This window comes from Rattus norvegicus, chromosome 18 (genome assembly GCF_021556685.1).
Source record: "Rattus norvegicus strain SHRSP/BbbUtx chromosome 18, alternate assembly SHRSP_T2T, whole genome shotgun sequence".
NCBI lineage: Eukaryota > Metazoa > Chordata > Mammalia > Rodentia > Muridae > Rattus > Rattus norvegicus.
The window spans coordinates 64,155,809-64,171,547 of NC_141551.1; the positions used below are offsets into that span (position 1 = coordinate 64,155,809).

The 15,739-nt window shown below is 42.6% G+C and overlaps 1 protein-coding gene across 1 annotated transcript in view; it reads left to right on the forward strand.

Moving 5' to 3' along the window:
• LOC102548061 (uncharacterized) overlaps positions 1-15,339 on the forward strand; it is a 169,261-nt gene extending 153,922 nt beyond the window's left edge. The window contains exons 2-3 of the mRNA XM_087593696.1: positions 9,708-9,907; positions 15,094-15,339. Coding sequence (XP_087449822.1) covers positions 9,708-9,907; positions 15,094-15,248 — 355 coding nt within the window. The 3' untranslated portion in view covers positions 15,249-15,339. The remainder of the gene's footprint in view (positions 1-9,707; positions 9,908-15,093) is intronic.
• The last annotated feature ends 400 nt before the right edge of the window (positions 15,340-15,739 follow it).

Genomic DNA, 15,739 nt, shown 5'->3' on the forward strand with positions numbered 1-15,739 from the left:
CAGAAGCTGGAAACAACCCAGATGTCCCACAATGGAAGGATGGATACAGAAAGTGTGGTTCATTTACACAATGGAATACTATTTATATACTTAATATAAACAACTACTATGCTATGTATTCATCAAGTGTATACACATACACACACATACACACACATACATATACACACATGTGCGCGCAGAAAAACAAGAGGAAATATAGAGTTAAGAAAAAAGAAAAGAAAATTCTGGACAAACTGAGAGGATTTACTTTGATGGGAGAAGAGAGGAGGGAAAGAGATATTTGGAAATAGAGATGGGTTTGCCTATTCTAATCTTTTTTGACTGAGCTCTGTGTTAGAGCAATGCCAGCATGTACTGCTGTTTTTTCCAGAACTATGCTATATTCTTAATGCATACCCATTACACTTAATGCTTGTGACTCCCCTAACACTGTTTTTAGCTTGCATTTTTTGGCAGGGGAAACTGAAACCTACAATTGTTAAGGTTTTTATTACTCAAAAACCTCTCAGTTATCCCAGGATGGACCCCGGCTATAAGTCCAGCTTGCTTGGCTGTAGAGTTCCTTCTAAGAACTGGACGTGTCTCATTTTGAACACACACACACACACATTCCTCCTCTTAAGTCCTTTGAATATTTTTTTTTATTAACTCGAGTATTTCTTATATACATTTCGAGTGTTATTCCCTTTCCCGGTTTCCGGGCAAACATCCCCCTCCCCCCTCCCCTTCCTTATGGGTGTTCCCCTCCCAACCCTCCCCCATTGCCGCCCTCCCCCCATAGACTAGTTCACTGGGGGTTCAGTCTTAGCAGGACCCAGGGCTTCCCCTTCCACTGGTGATCTTACTAGGATATTCATTGCTACCTATGGGGTCAGAGTCCAGGGTCAGTCCATGTATAGTCTTTAGGTAGTGGCTTAGTCCCTGGAAGCTCTGGTTGCTTGGCATTGTTGTACTTTTGGGGTCTCGAGCCCCTTCAAGCTCTTCCAGTTCTTTCTCTGATTCCTTCAACAGGGGACCTATTCTCAGTTCAGTGGTTTGCTGCTGGCATTCGCCTCTGTATGTGCTGTATTCTGGCTGTGTCTCTCAGGAGCGATCTACATCCGGCTCCTGTCGGTCTGCACTTCTTTGCTTCATCCATCTTGTCTAATTGGGTGGCTGTATATGTATGGGCCACATGTGGGGCAGGCTCTGAATGGGTGTTCGTTCAGTCTCTGTTTTAATCTTTGCCTCTCCCTTCCCTGCCAAGGGTATTCTTTTTCCTCATTTAAAGAAGGAGTGAAGCATTCACATTTTGATCATCCGTCTTGAGTTTCGTTTGTTCTAGGGATCTAGGGTAATTCAAGCATTTGGGCTAATAGCCACTTATCAATGAGTGCATACCATGTATGTCTTTCTGTGATTGGGTTAGCTCACTCAGGATGATATTTTCCAGTTCCAACCATTTGCCTACGAATTTCATAAACTCGTTGTTTTTGATAGCTGAGTAATATTCCATTGTGTAGATGTACCACATTTTCTGTATCCATTCCTCTGTTGAAGGGCATCTGGGTTCTTTCCATTTTCTGGCTATTATAAATAAGGCTGCGATGAACATAGTGGAGCACGTGTCTCTTTTATATGTTGAGGCATCTTTTGGGTATATGCCCAAGAGAGGTATAGCTGGATCCTCAGGCAGTTCAATGTCCAATTTTCTGAGGAACCTCCAGACTGATTTCCAGAATGGTTTTACCAGTCTGCAATCCCACCAACAATGGAGGAGTGTTCCTCTTTCTCCACATCCTCGCCAGCATCTGCTGTCACCTGAGTTTTTGATCTTAGCCATTCTCACTGGTGTGAGGTGAAATCTCAGGGTTGTTTTGATTTGCATTTCCCTTATGACTAAAGATGTTGAACATTTCTTTAGGTGTTTCTCAGCCATTCGGCATTCCTCAGCTGTGAATTCTTTGTTTAGCTCTGAACCCCATTTTTTAATAGGGTTATTTGTTTCCCTGCGGTCTAACTTCTTGAGTTCTTTGCATATTTTGGATATAAGGCCTCTATCAGATGTAGGATTGGTAATGATCTTTTCCCAATCTGTTGGTTGCTGTTTTGTCCTAACCACAGTGTCCTTTGCCTTACAGAAGCTTTGCAGTTTTATGAGATCCCATTTGTCGATTCTTGATCTTAGAGCATAAGCCATTGGTGTTTTGTTCAGGAAATTTTTTCCAGTGCCTATCTGTTCCAGATGCTTCCCTAGTTTTTCTTCTATTAGTTTGAGTGTGTCTGGTTTGATGTGGAGGTCCTTGATCCACTTGGACTTAAGCTTTGTACAGGGTGATAAGCATGGATCGATCTGCATTCTTCTACATGTTGACCTCCAGTTGAACCAGCACCATTTGCTGAAAATGCTATCTTTTTTCCATTTGATGGTTTTGGCTCCTTTGTCAAAAATCAAGTGACCATAGGTGTGTGGGTTCATTTCTGGGTCTTCAATTCTATTCCATTGGTCTATCTGTCTGTCTCTGTACCAATACCATGCAGTTTTTATCACTATTGCTCTGTAATACTGCTTGAGTTCAGGGATAGTGATTCCCCCTGAAGTCCTTTTATTGTTGAGGATAGCTTTAGCTATCCTGGGTTTTTTGTTATTCCAGATGAATTTGCAAATTGTTCCGTCTAACTCTTTGAAGAATTGGATTGGTATTTTGATGGGGATTGCATTGAATCTGTAGATTGCTTTTGGTAAAATGGCCATTTTTACTATATTAATCCTGCCAATCCATGAGCATGGGAGATCTTTCCATCTTCTGAGGTCTTCTTCAATTTCTTTCCTCAGTGTCTTGAAGTTCTTATCGTACAGATCTTTTACTTGCTTGGTTAAAGTCACACCGAGGTACTTTATATTATTTGGGTCTATTATGAAGGGTGTCGTTTCCCTAATTTCTTTCTCGGCTTGTTTCTCTTTTGTATAGAGGAAGGCAACTGATTTATTTGAGTTAATTTTATACCCAGCCACTTTGCTGAAGTTGTCTATCAGCTTTAGTAGTTCTCTGGTGGAACTTTTGGGATCACTTAAATATACTAGCATGTCATCTGCAAATAGTGATATTTTGACCTCTTCTTTTCCGATCTGTATCCCCTTGATCTCCTTTTGTTGTCTGATTGCTCTGGCTAGAACTTCAAGAACTATATTGAATAAGTAGGGAGAGAGTGGGCAGCCTTGTCTAGTCCCTGATTTTAGTGGGATTGCTTCAAGTTTCTCTCCATTTAGTTTAATGTTAGCAACTGGTTTGCTGTATATGGCTTTTACCATGTTTAGGTATGGGCCTTGAATTTCTATTCTTTCCAGGACTTTTATCATGAAGGGTGTTGAATTTTGTCAAATGCTTTCTCAGCATCTAATGAAATGATCATGTGGTTTTGTTCTTTCAGTTTGTTTATATAATGGATCACGTTGATGGTTTTCCGTATATTAAACCATCCCTGCATGCCTGGGATGAAGCCTACTTGATCATGGTGGATGATTGTTTTGATGTGCTCTTGAATTCGGTTTGCCAGAATTTTATTGAGTATTTTTGCGTCGATATTCATAAGGGAAATTGGTCTGAAGTTCTCTTTCTTTGTTGTGTCTTTGTGTGGTTTAGGTATAAGAGTAATTGTGGCTTCGTAGAAGGAATTCGGTAGGGCTCCATCTGTTTCAATTTTGTGGAATAGTTTGGATAATATTGGTATGAGGTCTTCTATGAAGGTTTGATAGAATTCTGCACTAAACCCGTCTGGACCTGGGCTCTTTTTGGTTGGGAGACCTTTAATGACTGCTTCTATTTCCTTAGGAGTTATGGGGTTGTTTAACTGGTTTATCTGTTCCTGATTTAACTTCGATACCTGGTATCTGTCTAGGAAATTGTCCATTTCCTGAAGATTCTCAAATTTTGTTGAATATAGGTTTTTATAGTAAGATCTGATGATTTTTTGAATTTCCTCTGAATCTGTAGTTATGTCTCCCTTTTCATTTCTGATTTTGTTAATTTGGACGCACTCTCTGTGTCCTCTCGTTAGTCTGGCTAAGGGTTTATCTATCTTGTTGATTTTCTCAAAGAACCAACTTTTGGTTCTGTTGATTCTTTCTATGGTCCTTTTTGTTTCTACTTGGTTGATTTCAGCTCTGAGTTTGATTATTTTCTGCCTTCTACTCCTCCTGGGTGTATTTGCTTCTTTTTGTTCTAGAGCTTTTAGGTGTGCTGTCAAGCTGCTGACATATGCTCTTTCCTGTTTCTTTCTGCAGGCACTCAGCGCTATGAGTTTTCCTCTTAGCACAGCTTTCATTGTGTCCCATAAATTTGGGTATGTTGTATCTTCATTTTCATTAAATTCTAAAAAGTTTTTAATTTCTTTCTTTATTTCTTCCTTGACCAGGTTATCATTGAGTAGAGCATTGTTCAATTTCCACGTATATGTGGGCATTCTTCCCTTATTGTTATTGAAGACCAGTTTTAGGCCGTGGTGGTCCAATAGCACGCATGGGATTATTTCTATCTTTCTGTACCTGTTGAGGCCCGTTTTTTGACCAATTATATGGTCAATTTTGGAGAAAGTACCATGAGGAGCTGAGAAGAAGGTATATCCTTTTGCTTTAGGATAGAATGTTCTATAAATATCCGTTAAGTCCATTTGGCTCATGACTTCTCTTAGTCTGTCGACATCACTGTTTAATTTCTGTTTCCATGATCTGTCCATTGATGAGAGTGGGGTGTTGAAATCTCCCACTATTATTGTGTGAGGTGCAATGTGTGTTTTGAGCTTTAGTAAGGTTTCTTTTACGTATGTAGGTGCCCTTGTATTTGGGGTATAGATATTTAGGATTGAGAGTTCATCTTGGTGGATTTTTCCTTTGATGAATATGAAGTGTCCTTCCTTATCTTTTTTGATGACTTTTAGTTGGAAATTGATTTTATTTGATATTAGAATGGCTACTCCAGCTTGCTTCTTCTGACCATTTGCTTGGAAAGTTGTTTTCCAGCCTTTCACTCTGAGGTAGTGTCTGTCTTTGTCTCTGAGGTGTGTTTCCTGTAGGCAGCAGAATGCAGGGTCCTCGTTGAGTATCCAGTATCCAATCTATGTCTTTTTATTGGGGAGTTGAGGCCATTGATATTGAGAGATATTAAGGAATAGTGATTATTGCTTCCCTTTATATTCATATTTGGATGTGAGGTTATGTTTGTGTGCTTTCATTCTCTTTGTTTTGTTGCCAAGACGATTAGTTTCTTGCTTCTTCTAGGGTATAGCTTGCCTCCTTATGTTGGGCTTTACCATTTATTATCCTTTGTAGTGCTGGATTTGTAGAAAGATATTGTGTAAATTTGGTTTTGTCATGGAATATCTTGGTTTCTCCATCAATGTTAATTGAGAGTTTTGCTGGATACAGTAACCTGGGCTGGCATTTGTGTTCTCTTAGGGTCTGTATGACATCAGTCCAGGATCTTCTGGCCTTCATAGTTTCTGGAGAGAAGTCTGGTGTGATTCTGATAGGTCTCGCTTTATATGTTACTTGACCTTTTTCCCTTACTGCTTTTAATATTCTTTCTTTATTTTGTGCGTTTGGTGTTTTGACAATTATGTGACGGGAGGTGTTTCTTTTCTGGTCCAATCTATTTGGAGTTCTGTAGGCTTCTTGTATGTCTATGGGTATCTCTTTTTTTAGGTTAGGGAAGTTTTCTTCTATGATTTTGTTGAAGATATTTACTGGTCCTTTGAGCTGGGAGTCTTCACTCTCTTCTATACCTATTATCCTTAGGTTTGATCTTCTCATTGAGTCCTGGATTTCCTGTATGTTTTGGACCAGTAGCTTTTTCCGCTTTACATTATCTTTGACAGTTGAGTCAATGATTTCTATGGAATCTTCTGCTCCTGAGATTCTCTCTTCCATCTCTTGTATTCTGTTGGTGAAGCTTGTATCTACAGCTCCTTGTCTCTTCTTTTGGTTTTCTATATCCAGGGTTGTTTCCATGTGTTCTTTCTTGATTGCTTCTATTTCCATTTTTAATTCCTTCAACTGTTTGATTGTGTTTTCCTGGAATTCTTTCAGGGATTTTTGTGTCTCCTCTCTATGGGCTTCTGCTTGTTTATTTATGTTTTCCTGGAATTCTTTCAGGCATTTTTGCGATTCCTCTCTGTAGGCTTCTACTTGTTCTCTAAGGGAGTTCTTCACGTCTTTCTTGAAGTCCTCCAGCATCATGATCAAAAATTATTTTGAAACTAGATCTTGCTTTTCTGGTGTGTTTGGATATTCCATGTTTGTTTTGATGGGAGAATTGGGCTCCGATGGTGCCATGTAGTCTTGGTTTCTGTTGCTTGGGTTCCTGCGCTTGCCTCTCGCCATCAGATTATCTCTAGTGTTACTTTGTTCTGCTATTTCTGACAGTGGCTAGACTGTCGTATAAGCCTGTGTGTCAGGAGTGCTGTAGACCTGTTTTCTTCTCTTTCAGTCAGTTATGGGGACAGAGTGTTCTGCTTTCGGGCGTGTAGTTTTTCCTCTCTACAGGTCTTCAGCTGTTCCTGTGGGCCTGTGTCTTGAGTTCACCAGGCAGCTTTCTTGCAGCAGAAAATTTGGTTTTACCTGTGGTCCTGAGGCTCAAGTTCGCTCGTGGGGTGCTGCCCACGGGCTCTCTGCATCGGCAGCAACCAGGAAGACCTGTGCCGCCCCTTCCGGGAGCTTCAGTGCACCAGGGTTCCAGATGGTCTTTGGCTTTTTCCTCTGGCGTCCGAGATGTGTATGCAGGGAGCAGTCTCTTCTGGTTTCCCAGGCTTGTCTGCCTCTCTGAAGGTTTAGCTCTCCCTCCCACGGGATTTGGGTGCAGAGAACTGTTTATCCGGTCTGTTTCTTTCAGGTTCCGGCGGTGTCTCAGGCAGGGGTCCTGCCGCTCCTGGGCCCTCCCCCACGGGAGCCCAGAGGCCTTATACAGTTTCCTCTTGGGCCAGGGATGTGGGCAGGGGTGAGCAGAGTTGGTGGTCTCTTCCGCTCTGTAGCCTCAGGAGTGCCCACCTGACCAGGCGGTTGGGTCTCTCTCTCACCCCCTTTGAATATTTTCATGAGGCCCACTTTAGCTTCAGTGTTTGCCTCACCGTGCCTGCCCCACCCTCAATCCCAGCATGCGATCCAGTGAGAGGACTGGTCAAGGAAGACATGGTCTAGACAGAACATAGTCAGGCCGGCGGCTATGGGAGCATGCCCTGTTTTAAAATTCCTGGGGCTTGACTGGCCTTGAATTTGTGAATGAAGAGTTAAGATGCAATTTAACTGGCAGTGCAGAGCTGCTGAAGGCTTTTGATGAGAACTGAGCTTTTGGGAGACGAATTTGACAGTCACCTAGGGATGGATTGGAGCCAGCAGAGGCTGCAGGCGAGAAGCCAGCTACTTTTATTACAGTCCAGGTAAGGTGGCAGGCACGGTAGGATAAGGGTGGGGAGAGCGGGAAGGACTCGATGGGAGTTAGCTGAGAAATAGCTCTTCCCAGAAGCCCTGCTGGGGGATATATTTATCCTGCTTCTCAAAGAGCTAGTAGAAAAGGATATCTTGTTCATTTAACACTTAATCAAATCTAAATTTCCCAGCTGAGCTTTCACAGGCCCCATGTAAACTGATGCTAGGCATCCCTATCTATCTCCTCTGTTTGCCGATTCTCGACGTTCATCTCTCACAAAGAGTAGACTGGGCTAGCTGCTCCATATGTATGCTAAGATTGATATCAAACCACACGCTGTCCCACATTCTTAAGGTGTGCTGTTTCCCCTCGTACTCGGATGTATTTAAAACTTCATTTTGCCTACAGACACTGTATGGATTATAGCTGCCCTTACTCGTTCCCATCTTCCCCGAACTTCCCAAGTTCTTTAAAGTAATTACATAGAGCCAAGCTGGCCTTGCATCCTCTTGAGCCCACTAAAGGATGTGGTGAGCATTGTGCGTTACGCTTCATCCCAGTTCTTTACTAAGTTTAGCCAGGCCTGGAGTACATGGCGAGCTTCAGATCACGGGCTGTTGTAGATTTCTATGTACAGAAGCTAGCTTCCATGTGGAATTTTGACATGCTGAAGTTAATTCTATCGAAAGTTCACTATTTGACCCAGTCTTTACTGCAGGGAGGCATTGCAGTAGCAAAGAAGGGTAGCTGGAGATGAGTCAGTAAGAGAAGCTTTGAAAGGAATATGTAATTTACTGTGTTCCACTCCCCCTTGCCTTTAAAGATCCCGGATCACAGTTGGCTCGAGTGTTTAAAGGTATTCTTCCTTAGCTTTGGGGTAATAGTGATCTCAAGGAGATCCCAAGCAGTAGGGCAAGCCTGCTCTGTACATAAGCAGAGGGACAGAAAGGCATGAGCAGCCACGAGCAAGATATCCCTCAGCTGTTAATTATTTTTTTCATCGCTAGGACAAAACGGCCAGGAAAAAGTCAGTTTAAAAAGAGAAAAGGTTCACTTGGATTGAGAGTAAAAGGAGTCTGTGGTAGGTTGGTTCTTTTGTGTCCAGCCTGTGAGAGGAATTTGTGGATGTTAATCTCATGGTGGGCAGGAAGCAGAATAAGATTGACCTGTCTTCTCTTCTGCTTTTGTTTCTCCGGGATCCCCAGCCTATTGGACAGTGCGGCTCACAACTCGAGCAGCTCTCTTTTCATTGGTTGTCTCCTATGCCAATCATCTCTGGATACACCCTCAGAGACACACTCAGGACTGTGCTATGTTAAACTTCTCTGACATCTCTCGATACACTCGGGTTGACTATTAAGACCAACCGTTACAAATGGCAATTAAGGACAGTTGTCATCTTTAGAGGACATGTGTCCATTTTCAAGTCTCATGTCTTCACAAGCCAGCACTGCCTCAGCATCTCCTTTCAGATCTTTCACGGCATCCCAGAAGGTACGCAATAGGTTCTAGCTTAGTGCTTTTCTGATTAATAACACACTTTAAAAATCTTAGTGAACACCTGGATAGTACTCAGGATATAGACTTAAAACGCCAATCCTTCCGGTCTTCACAACTCTCACCAGTATTACTATAATCACTGTGATTAATTTCTAGAGGACTACTGAGGCACAGTGAATTGCCCAAGGTTGCATGGCCAAGTGGATAGAGAGGCATGACTTAACCCCAGTCATCACAGTGCCATAGTCCTTGATGTTTACTGATACTGACAGTTGTTTGAAGCATCATTTGTGCCTAATATGCTCTAACTGTTAGCACTTAGGTGCTGAGCAGTGGTTTGCAACCTTCCTAATGCTGTGACCCTTTAAGACAGTTCCTTATGGTGTGGTGACCGACCTCAAACCAAAAAAAGAAATATTTTTGGTGAACTTTCATAATTGTAAGTTTTCTACTGTTATGAATCACAGTGTAAATATCTGATATGTGACCCCTGTGAAAGGGTTGTTTAACACCCAAAGGCATTGTAACCCACAGGTTAAAAACTAGTGGTATAGCATAATGCTGGGGTCATTTGGTGGGGAAGAATAAAGGAGAAGGAGGGTGTGGGGAGAGATGGCAGGAGGAAGACAGTTGAAGGCCAACACATCTGTCTTTATCTTACAACTCACACAGGTTCTTGGTTGCGTATCAGAATTATCTCTCCCCACTTTTAATTAAGGATTCCTCAAAGCCAGCCCAAGATATTAAAAAAGCAGCAATTAGATGTCATTGTCCTTGGTAGTTCATCATCTTGTACTCTGACAGGAAGGAGCAGATGCCGTGTGAAGATCATGCTGTCATGGATGTTGTGGAACAATTTGGTTTTGATGGATGTCACTCCCTCACCGCTTCTCCAGGGAGACAACCTGAGACACTGCAGGGACCAGGGGGCCTCTTCTCAGTTGCTTCTTCAATATGGATGTCTTGGCCCAAAGCAGGAGCCCTCCCACTGGATGCTCTGTTTGGTATGATTTTTGGAGTAGATTTCTTTTTTCCTCAAAATTAACTCCACAATTCTGGGAGCATGGAAACATTATTTATTTGATCATTTAATGAAACTTGCCAGCCAGCACCTTTTTTCCTCCTTTATAGATGAAGAGCTAGTCACTCACTAGAAACACATTGTCATTGCTTCTTGTTCCTTCAAAGGGAGGAGCTTAGGGGAGTCATTTTGTATGGCAAAGCAGGAATATTAAAAATTGGCCTTTGCAGGGGCAGGTGGGGGGGATTTGAGCCTGAAGCTCTTTGGAACATTTCTCCAAGATTGGAAAGTTTGGAATTGAGTTTGGAGGATGGGGTGGGGGTGACTTCCAGGGATGAGGAAATGGCTCAGCGATAGAGTTTGAAATGCAAATGTGAAAAGACAGAATTCAGGATTCTTAGAGCCCATGTAAAAGCCGGGCAGACACAGCAGCCACCTGTAATCCCAGCACTCTGGAGGAAGACACAGGGAGTTCTTGGGATATGCTGACAAGCTAGCCTAGTCAGAATCGTTAAACTGTGGTTTTACTGAGAGACCCTGTCTTAATAAATGACATAGGGAGTAACTGGGGAGAATATGTGATAGCAACTTTGAACCTCCACACGCATGTGCACAAATGCATACATTCATCTGTACACACATGCAAGCTTATGTACACACAATGTATATATACACAATATATATATATATATATATCACCCATATACACACACACAAAAAAGGAAAATAGCTTCCTTTCCTATATGCTTGGAAAGGCATGTAAGGTTCACTGTATGTCTCCAATCTTTTCCTGATTCTTCCATTTTGAGCTAAAAATAACAACTTGTAAGACCCTCCTCCCTTTACAATGAGAATTAGTTGGGATATGTGTGTGGGGTGGAGGTAGGAAGGTGATATATAACACATAAGTGATGGCTAACATTATTATTATGAACTGTCTTAAATCACCCAAAGATAGTTCTGTCCTATTGTACACAAGCCTTTCTGTCCTATTGTACACAAGCCTTTCTGTCCTATTGTACACAAGCCTTTCTGTCCTATTGTACACAAGCCTTTCTGTCCTATTGTACACAAGCCTTTCTGTCCTATTGTACACAAGCCTTTCTGTCCTATTGTACACAAGCCTTTCTGTCCTATTGTACACAAGCCTTTCTGTCCTATTGTACACAAGCCTTTCTGTCCTATTGTACACAAGCCTTTCTGTCCTATTGTACACAAGCCTTTCTGTCCTATTGTACACAAGCCTTTCTGTCCTATTGTACACAAGCCTTTCTGTCCTATTGTACACAAGCCTTTCTGTCCTATTGTACACAAGCCTTTCTGTCCTATTGTACACAAGCCTTTCTGTCCTATTGTACACAAGCCTTTCTGTCCTATTGTACACAAGCCTTTCTGTCCTATTGTACACAAGCCTTTCTGTCCTATTGTACACAAGCCTTTCTGTATGGTATGCACAGCTGGCTTGTCCTGTATGAGGGTTGTTCTAGGGCTTGGTACCTGGAAGGATGTGGAAGATGAGAAGAGATACAGGAGAGGGAGGGATATGCCTGCAAGAGGAGTCACCTGACCACTGGGATGGCTTGCCCTGATATTCCCATGGTGACTTGGGATATATAAGCAGTGGAACAGAGAGATTAACCAGGAGATTTAAAAAAAAAAAAGCACATCTCACCCAGTTGGCGTCCTCCCTGGAACGGCTCTTTTCTTCATGCTGCACCAGCTCTCAGCTTGGCTGTGTGGAGGGGTAGCCGTGGAGGCATGGTACCTTACCTGGCTTATTAAGGGTGGGATTAGCTACCTGAGTTGTTCACCTGGCAGATATGGTTTGTTTGGGTTTTTAAACATTTTTATTAGATATATTTCTTTACTTACATTTCAAATGTTATTCCTTTTCCTGGTTTCCTGTCCATAAGCTGCCTAGCCCCTCCCCCTCTCCCATATGGGTATTCCCTCCATCCATCCCCCTTACTGCCCCCTCCCATATTCCCCTGCACTGGGGGTCCAACCTTGGCAGGACCAAGGGCTGTCCTTTCCACTGGTGCCCCAACAAGGCTATTGTTACATATGCAGTTAGAGCCCTGGGTTGGTCCATGTATAGTCTTTCGGTAGTGGTTTAGTCCCTGGAAGCTCTGGTTGGCTGGCATTGTTGTTCTTAGGGGGTTGCTCCTTAAACTCTTTCAATCCTTCCTCTAATTCCCCACAAGGGGTCCTGTTCTCAGTTCAGTGGTTTGCTGCTAGCATTGATCTCTGTACTGGACATGCTCTGGATGTGTCTCTCAGGAGAGATCTATATCCAGTCCCTTTCAGTATGCATTTTTAGCTTCATCAGTCTTATCTAGTTTTGGTGGCTGTATATATATGGGCCACCTGTGGGGCAGGCTCTGAATGGCCATTCCTTCAGTCGCTGCTCAAACCTTTGCTTCCATATCCCCTCCTATGGATATTTTTTCCCCTTTTAAGAAGGAGTGGGAGCATTCGCTTTTTGGTCCTTCTTCTTCTTGAGCTTCCTGTGGTCTGTGGATTGCAACTTGTGTGATTCGAGCTTTTAGGCTAATATCCACTTATCAATGAGTGCATACCAAGTGTGTTTTTCTGTGATTGGGTTACCTCACTCAAGATGATATTTTCTAGTTCATTCCATTTGCCTATGAATTTCATGAAGTCATTGTTTTTGATAGCTGAGTAGTACTCCATTGTGTAGATGTACCACATTTTTAAAAATCCATTCCTCTGTTGAAAGGCATTTGGGTTCTTTCCAGCTTCTAGCTATTATAAATAAGACTGCTATAAACATAGTGGAGCATATGTCTTTGTTGTATGTTGGAGCATATGCCCAGGAGAGGTATAGCTGGGTCCTCAGGTCGTGGAATGTCTAATTTTCTGAAGAACTTCCAGACTGATTTCCAGAATGGTTGTACCAGTTTGCAATCCCACCAACAATGGAGGAGTGTTCCTCTTTCTCCACATCCTCGCCAGCATCTGCTGTCACCTGAGTTTTTTATCTTAGCTATTCTGACTGGTATGAGGTGGAATCTCAGGGTTGTTTTGATTTGCATTTCCCTGATGACTAAAGATGTTGAACATTTCTTTAGGTGCTTTTTGGCCATTTGATATTCCTCAGCTGAGAATGTTTTGTTTAGCACTGTACCCCATTTTTAATAGGGTTATTTGACTCTCTGGAGTCTAATTTCTTGAGTTCTTTGTATATTTTGGATATTAGCCCTCTATCAGATGTAGGATTAGTAACGATCTTTTCCCAATCTGTTGGTTGCTGTTTTGTCCTAATGACAGTGTCCTTTGCCTTACAGAAGCTTTGCAGTTTTATGAGGTCCCATTTGTTGATTCTTGATCTTAGAGCATAAGCCATTGGTGTTTTGTTCAGCAAATTTTCCCCAGTGCCCATGTGTTCGAGACTCTTCCCCACTTTTTCTTCTATTAGAGTGTATCTGTTTGATGTGGAGGTCCTTGATCCACTTGGACTTAAGCTTTGTACAGGGTGATAAGCATGGATCAATTTGCATTCTTCTGCATGCTGACCTCCAGTTGAACCAGCACCATTTCCTGAAAATGCTATCTTCCTTCCATTGGATGGTTTTAGCTCCTTTGTCAAAGATCAAGTGACCATAGGTGTGTGGGTTCATTTCTGGGTCTTCAGTTCTGTTCCACTGATCTATCTGCCATGTTTTAACTGAACATAAACAACTCATGTTTTAGTGAAAGAGAAGAATCGAGAACATCCCATTATGAGAGTCTCAGTGCAAATCTAAACTGCTAACCAGTCAGCAATCTGGGCGGTCCTCTCTTTCAGTTCACAATCTTTATCCCCCTCCCCTCCCAGGTGTATCCTACTCACTCTCAGGCGTCTGTCACAATGCTCCGGCTGCAGGCCATCCCAGCTCAGGAGAAGCAGGTGGGATTTGTCAAGGGGGTGGCTGGCTCCTCCGTCTGCCCTACACCTGAGCCATACCTCTCTTTAACTGTGCTTCCAGGTGTGGAAGCCAGGTCTCTCTCTACCTTGTCTCTCAGGACTAAATGTCTCCTGTGACAATTTCCCCAAGTTCCTTTGATTTATCTAGCCCCCTTTATCTTTTCAATATTTCACCCTTTAATTTTCCATTTAACTCCTGCTCTTCATCTATCCACTCCTTATGGTAGATACTGGAGTTTGTTTCTATTTACAAAGGATGCTGGTGTTCACAGAGCAAAGTCTGTTCTTTCATTGCTCATGGGTAAGCTTGCCTACCAGGGTGCTCTTTCTTCTAGACTTGTTATACACTCCAAGCTGACCTACACACTTTCCCTCATCCATGCATTGGTCTTTCTAAATCCAATTTTGCAGCACGGGCATTTATTTTTGCGTCAAAATAAGTAGACATCAAAATCACTTGGAGGTTTTAAAATCGTGGTACTGGACTCTGCATTTTGATTCAGTAGATCTTGGGTGGAATCCATGGGTTCACACATCTGACTATATTCCCGGTGGATTCCAATGATGCCAGTTCTAGGCCATACACTAGAGAACCACACGCCTGGGCAATTGCTAGTCTATTCATTGTCTAATAATTCCTTCACATAGCCAGAGTTAAGCCTCTCTCCTCCGGTAAACTCAGGTGCATGTTCCTATCACCAGGGAGCATGTATGTCTAATGTGTAATGAGATATGTCAGGATCCAAGAGTTCTCATGATAGCATCCTGGCTTTAGAATAAAACTAAGAAACACCATACACTTCATCATCAGAAGTGTCGATGTGCTCTGGGTTGGTCACGAGCATTTACATCATGAACACAGCAGCCAGGATGCAGGACATACTTCTAAGATCTGGCCTAACAATATCTCAAGGAATAGTGAGGCTCCTAAGACTCCCAAATTCCTCGAGGAGGCGTTTACCTTCTCCAACCACCAAATCATAAGAGGTAAATGATTAAGCTGAGTGTGATTGCACTCGGCAGGGTGGCATAGGAGAGTAGATGCAGACCCAAGACCAGCCTAGGCTACAAAGTGTAATCTTGTCTCAGAAGAAAGGAGGAGGTAAAACTAAAGGATGAAAAACTAGGCAGCTGAGCCCAGAACATTGTAGATCGTAGTCTACAGCGCATCCCTGAACAGACTTCTACTTCCTGTCTCTATTTCTCCTTGGGTTATATCAAGAACACATCTTTCTCAACAGCAGGAACATTCTTCACCGTGGGTCAGAGGACCTTGCATCATGAGGACACCTTGTTTGTCATTGCCACCACTGATTCAGACAGCATCACCCTTCCACTCTTCACCCACAGCATCAGCATCTGCTCCAGTGGCTGTGGCTTCTCATGGGAGGCTTGAGTTCTTGAGTTCATCATCCATTTCAATGAGTTCCCAACAGCCAGTGTCTGGAAAGAAGATATCCAGCTTCATCTTGACACAGGCAACCAACTCGGAGGCACCATGAAGTAGGCGACTTCCATTTTCTAAACCCATCATTTCTGATATTTTCAGTTGTGAGCCTGGCTTTTAATGGCTGAGCCATTTCTCCAGCTCAAATGCGTCATTTCTTAGATATTGATATACTGCTGTACAGAAAGAAATAAACTCTCTCTCTCTCTCTCTCTCTCTCTCTTTCTCTCTCTCTCCCCCCCCCCGCCCTCTGTCCAGATAATTCCTGATGAACATAGAAAAAAATAACTAAGGTGCATAGGTAGAAAATACAGATATTAGAAAAGGTCCCTGTTCTCAAAGGCAGACATTTCGAATAGCATATTATATATTTATAGGAAAATATCTAAAAATGTATCCTTGCAGAAAAAGGTGCGTCTATGCCTGTGCACATACTCATA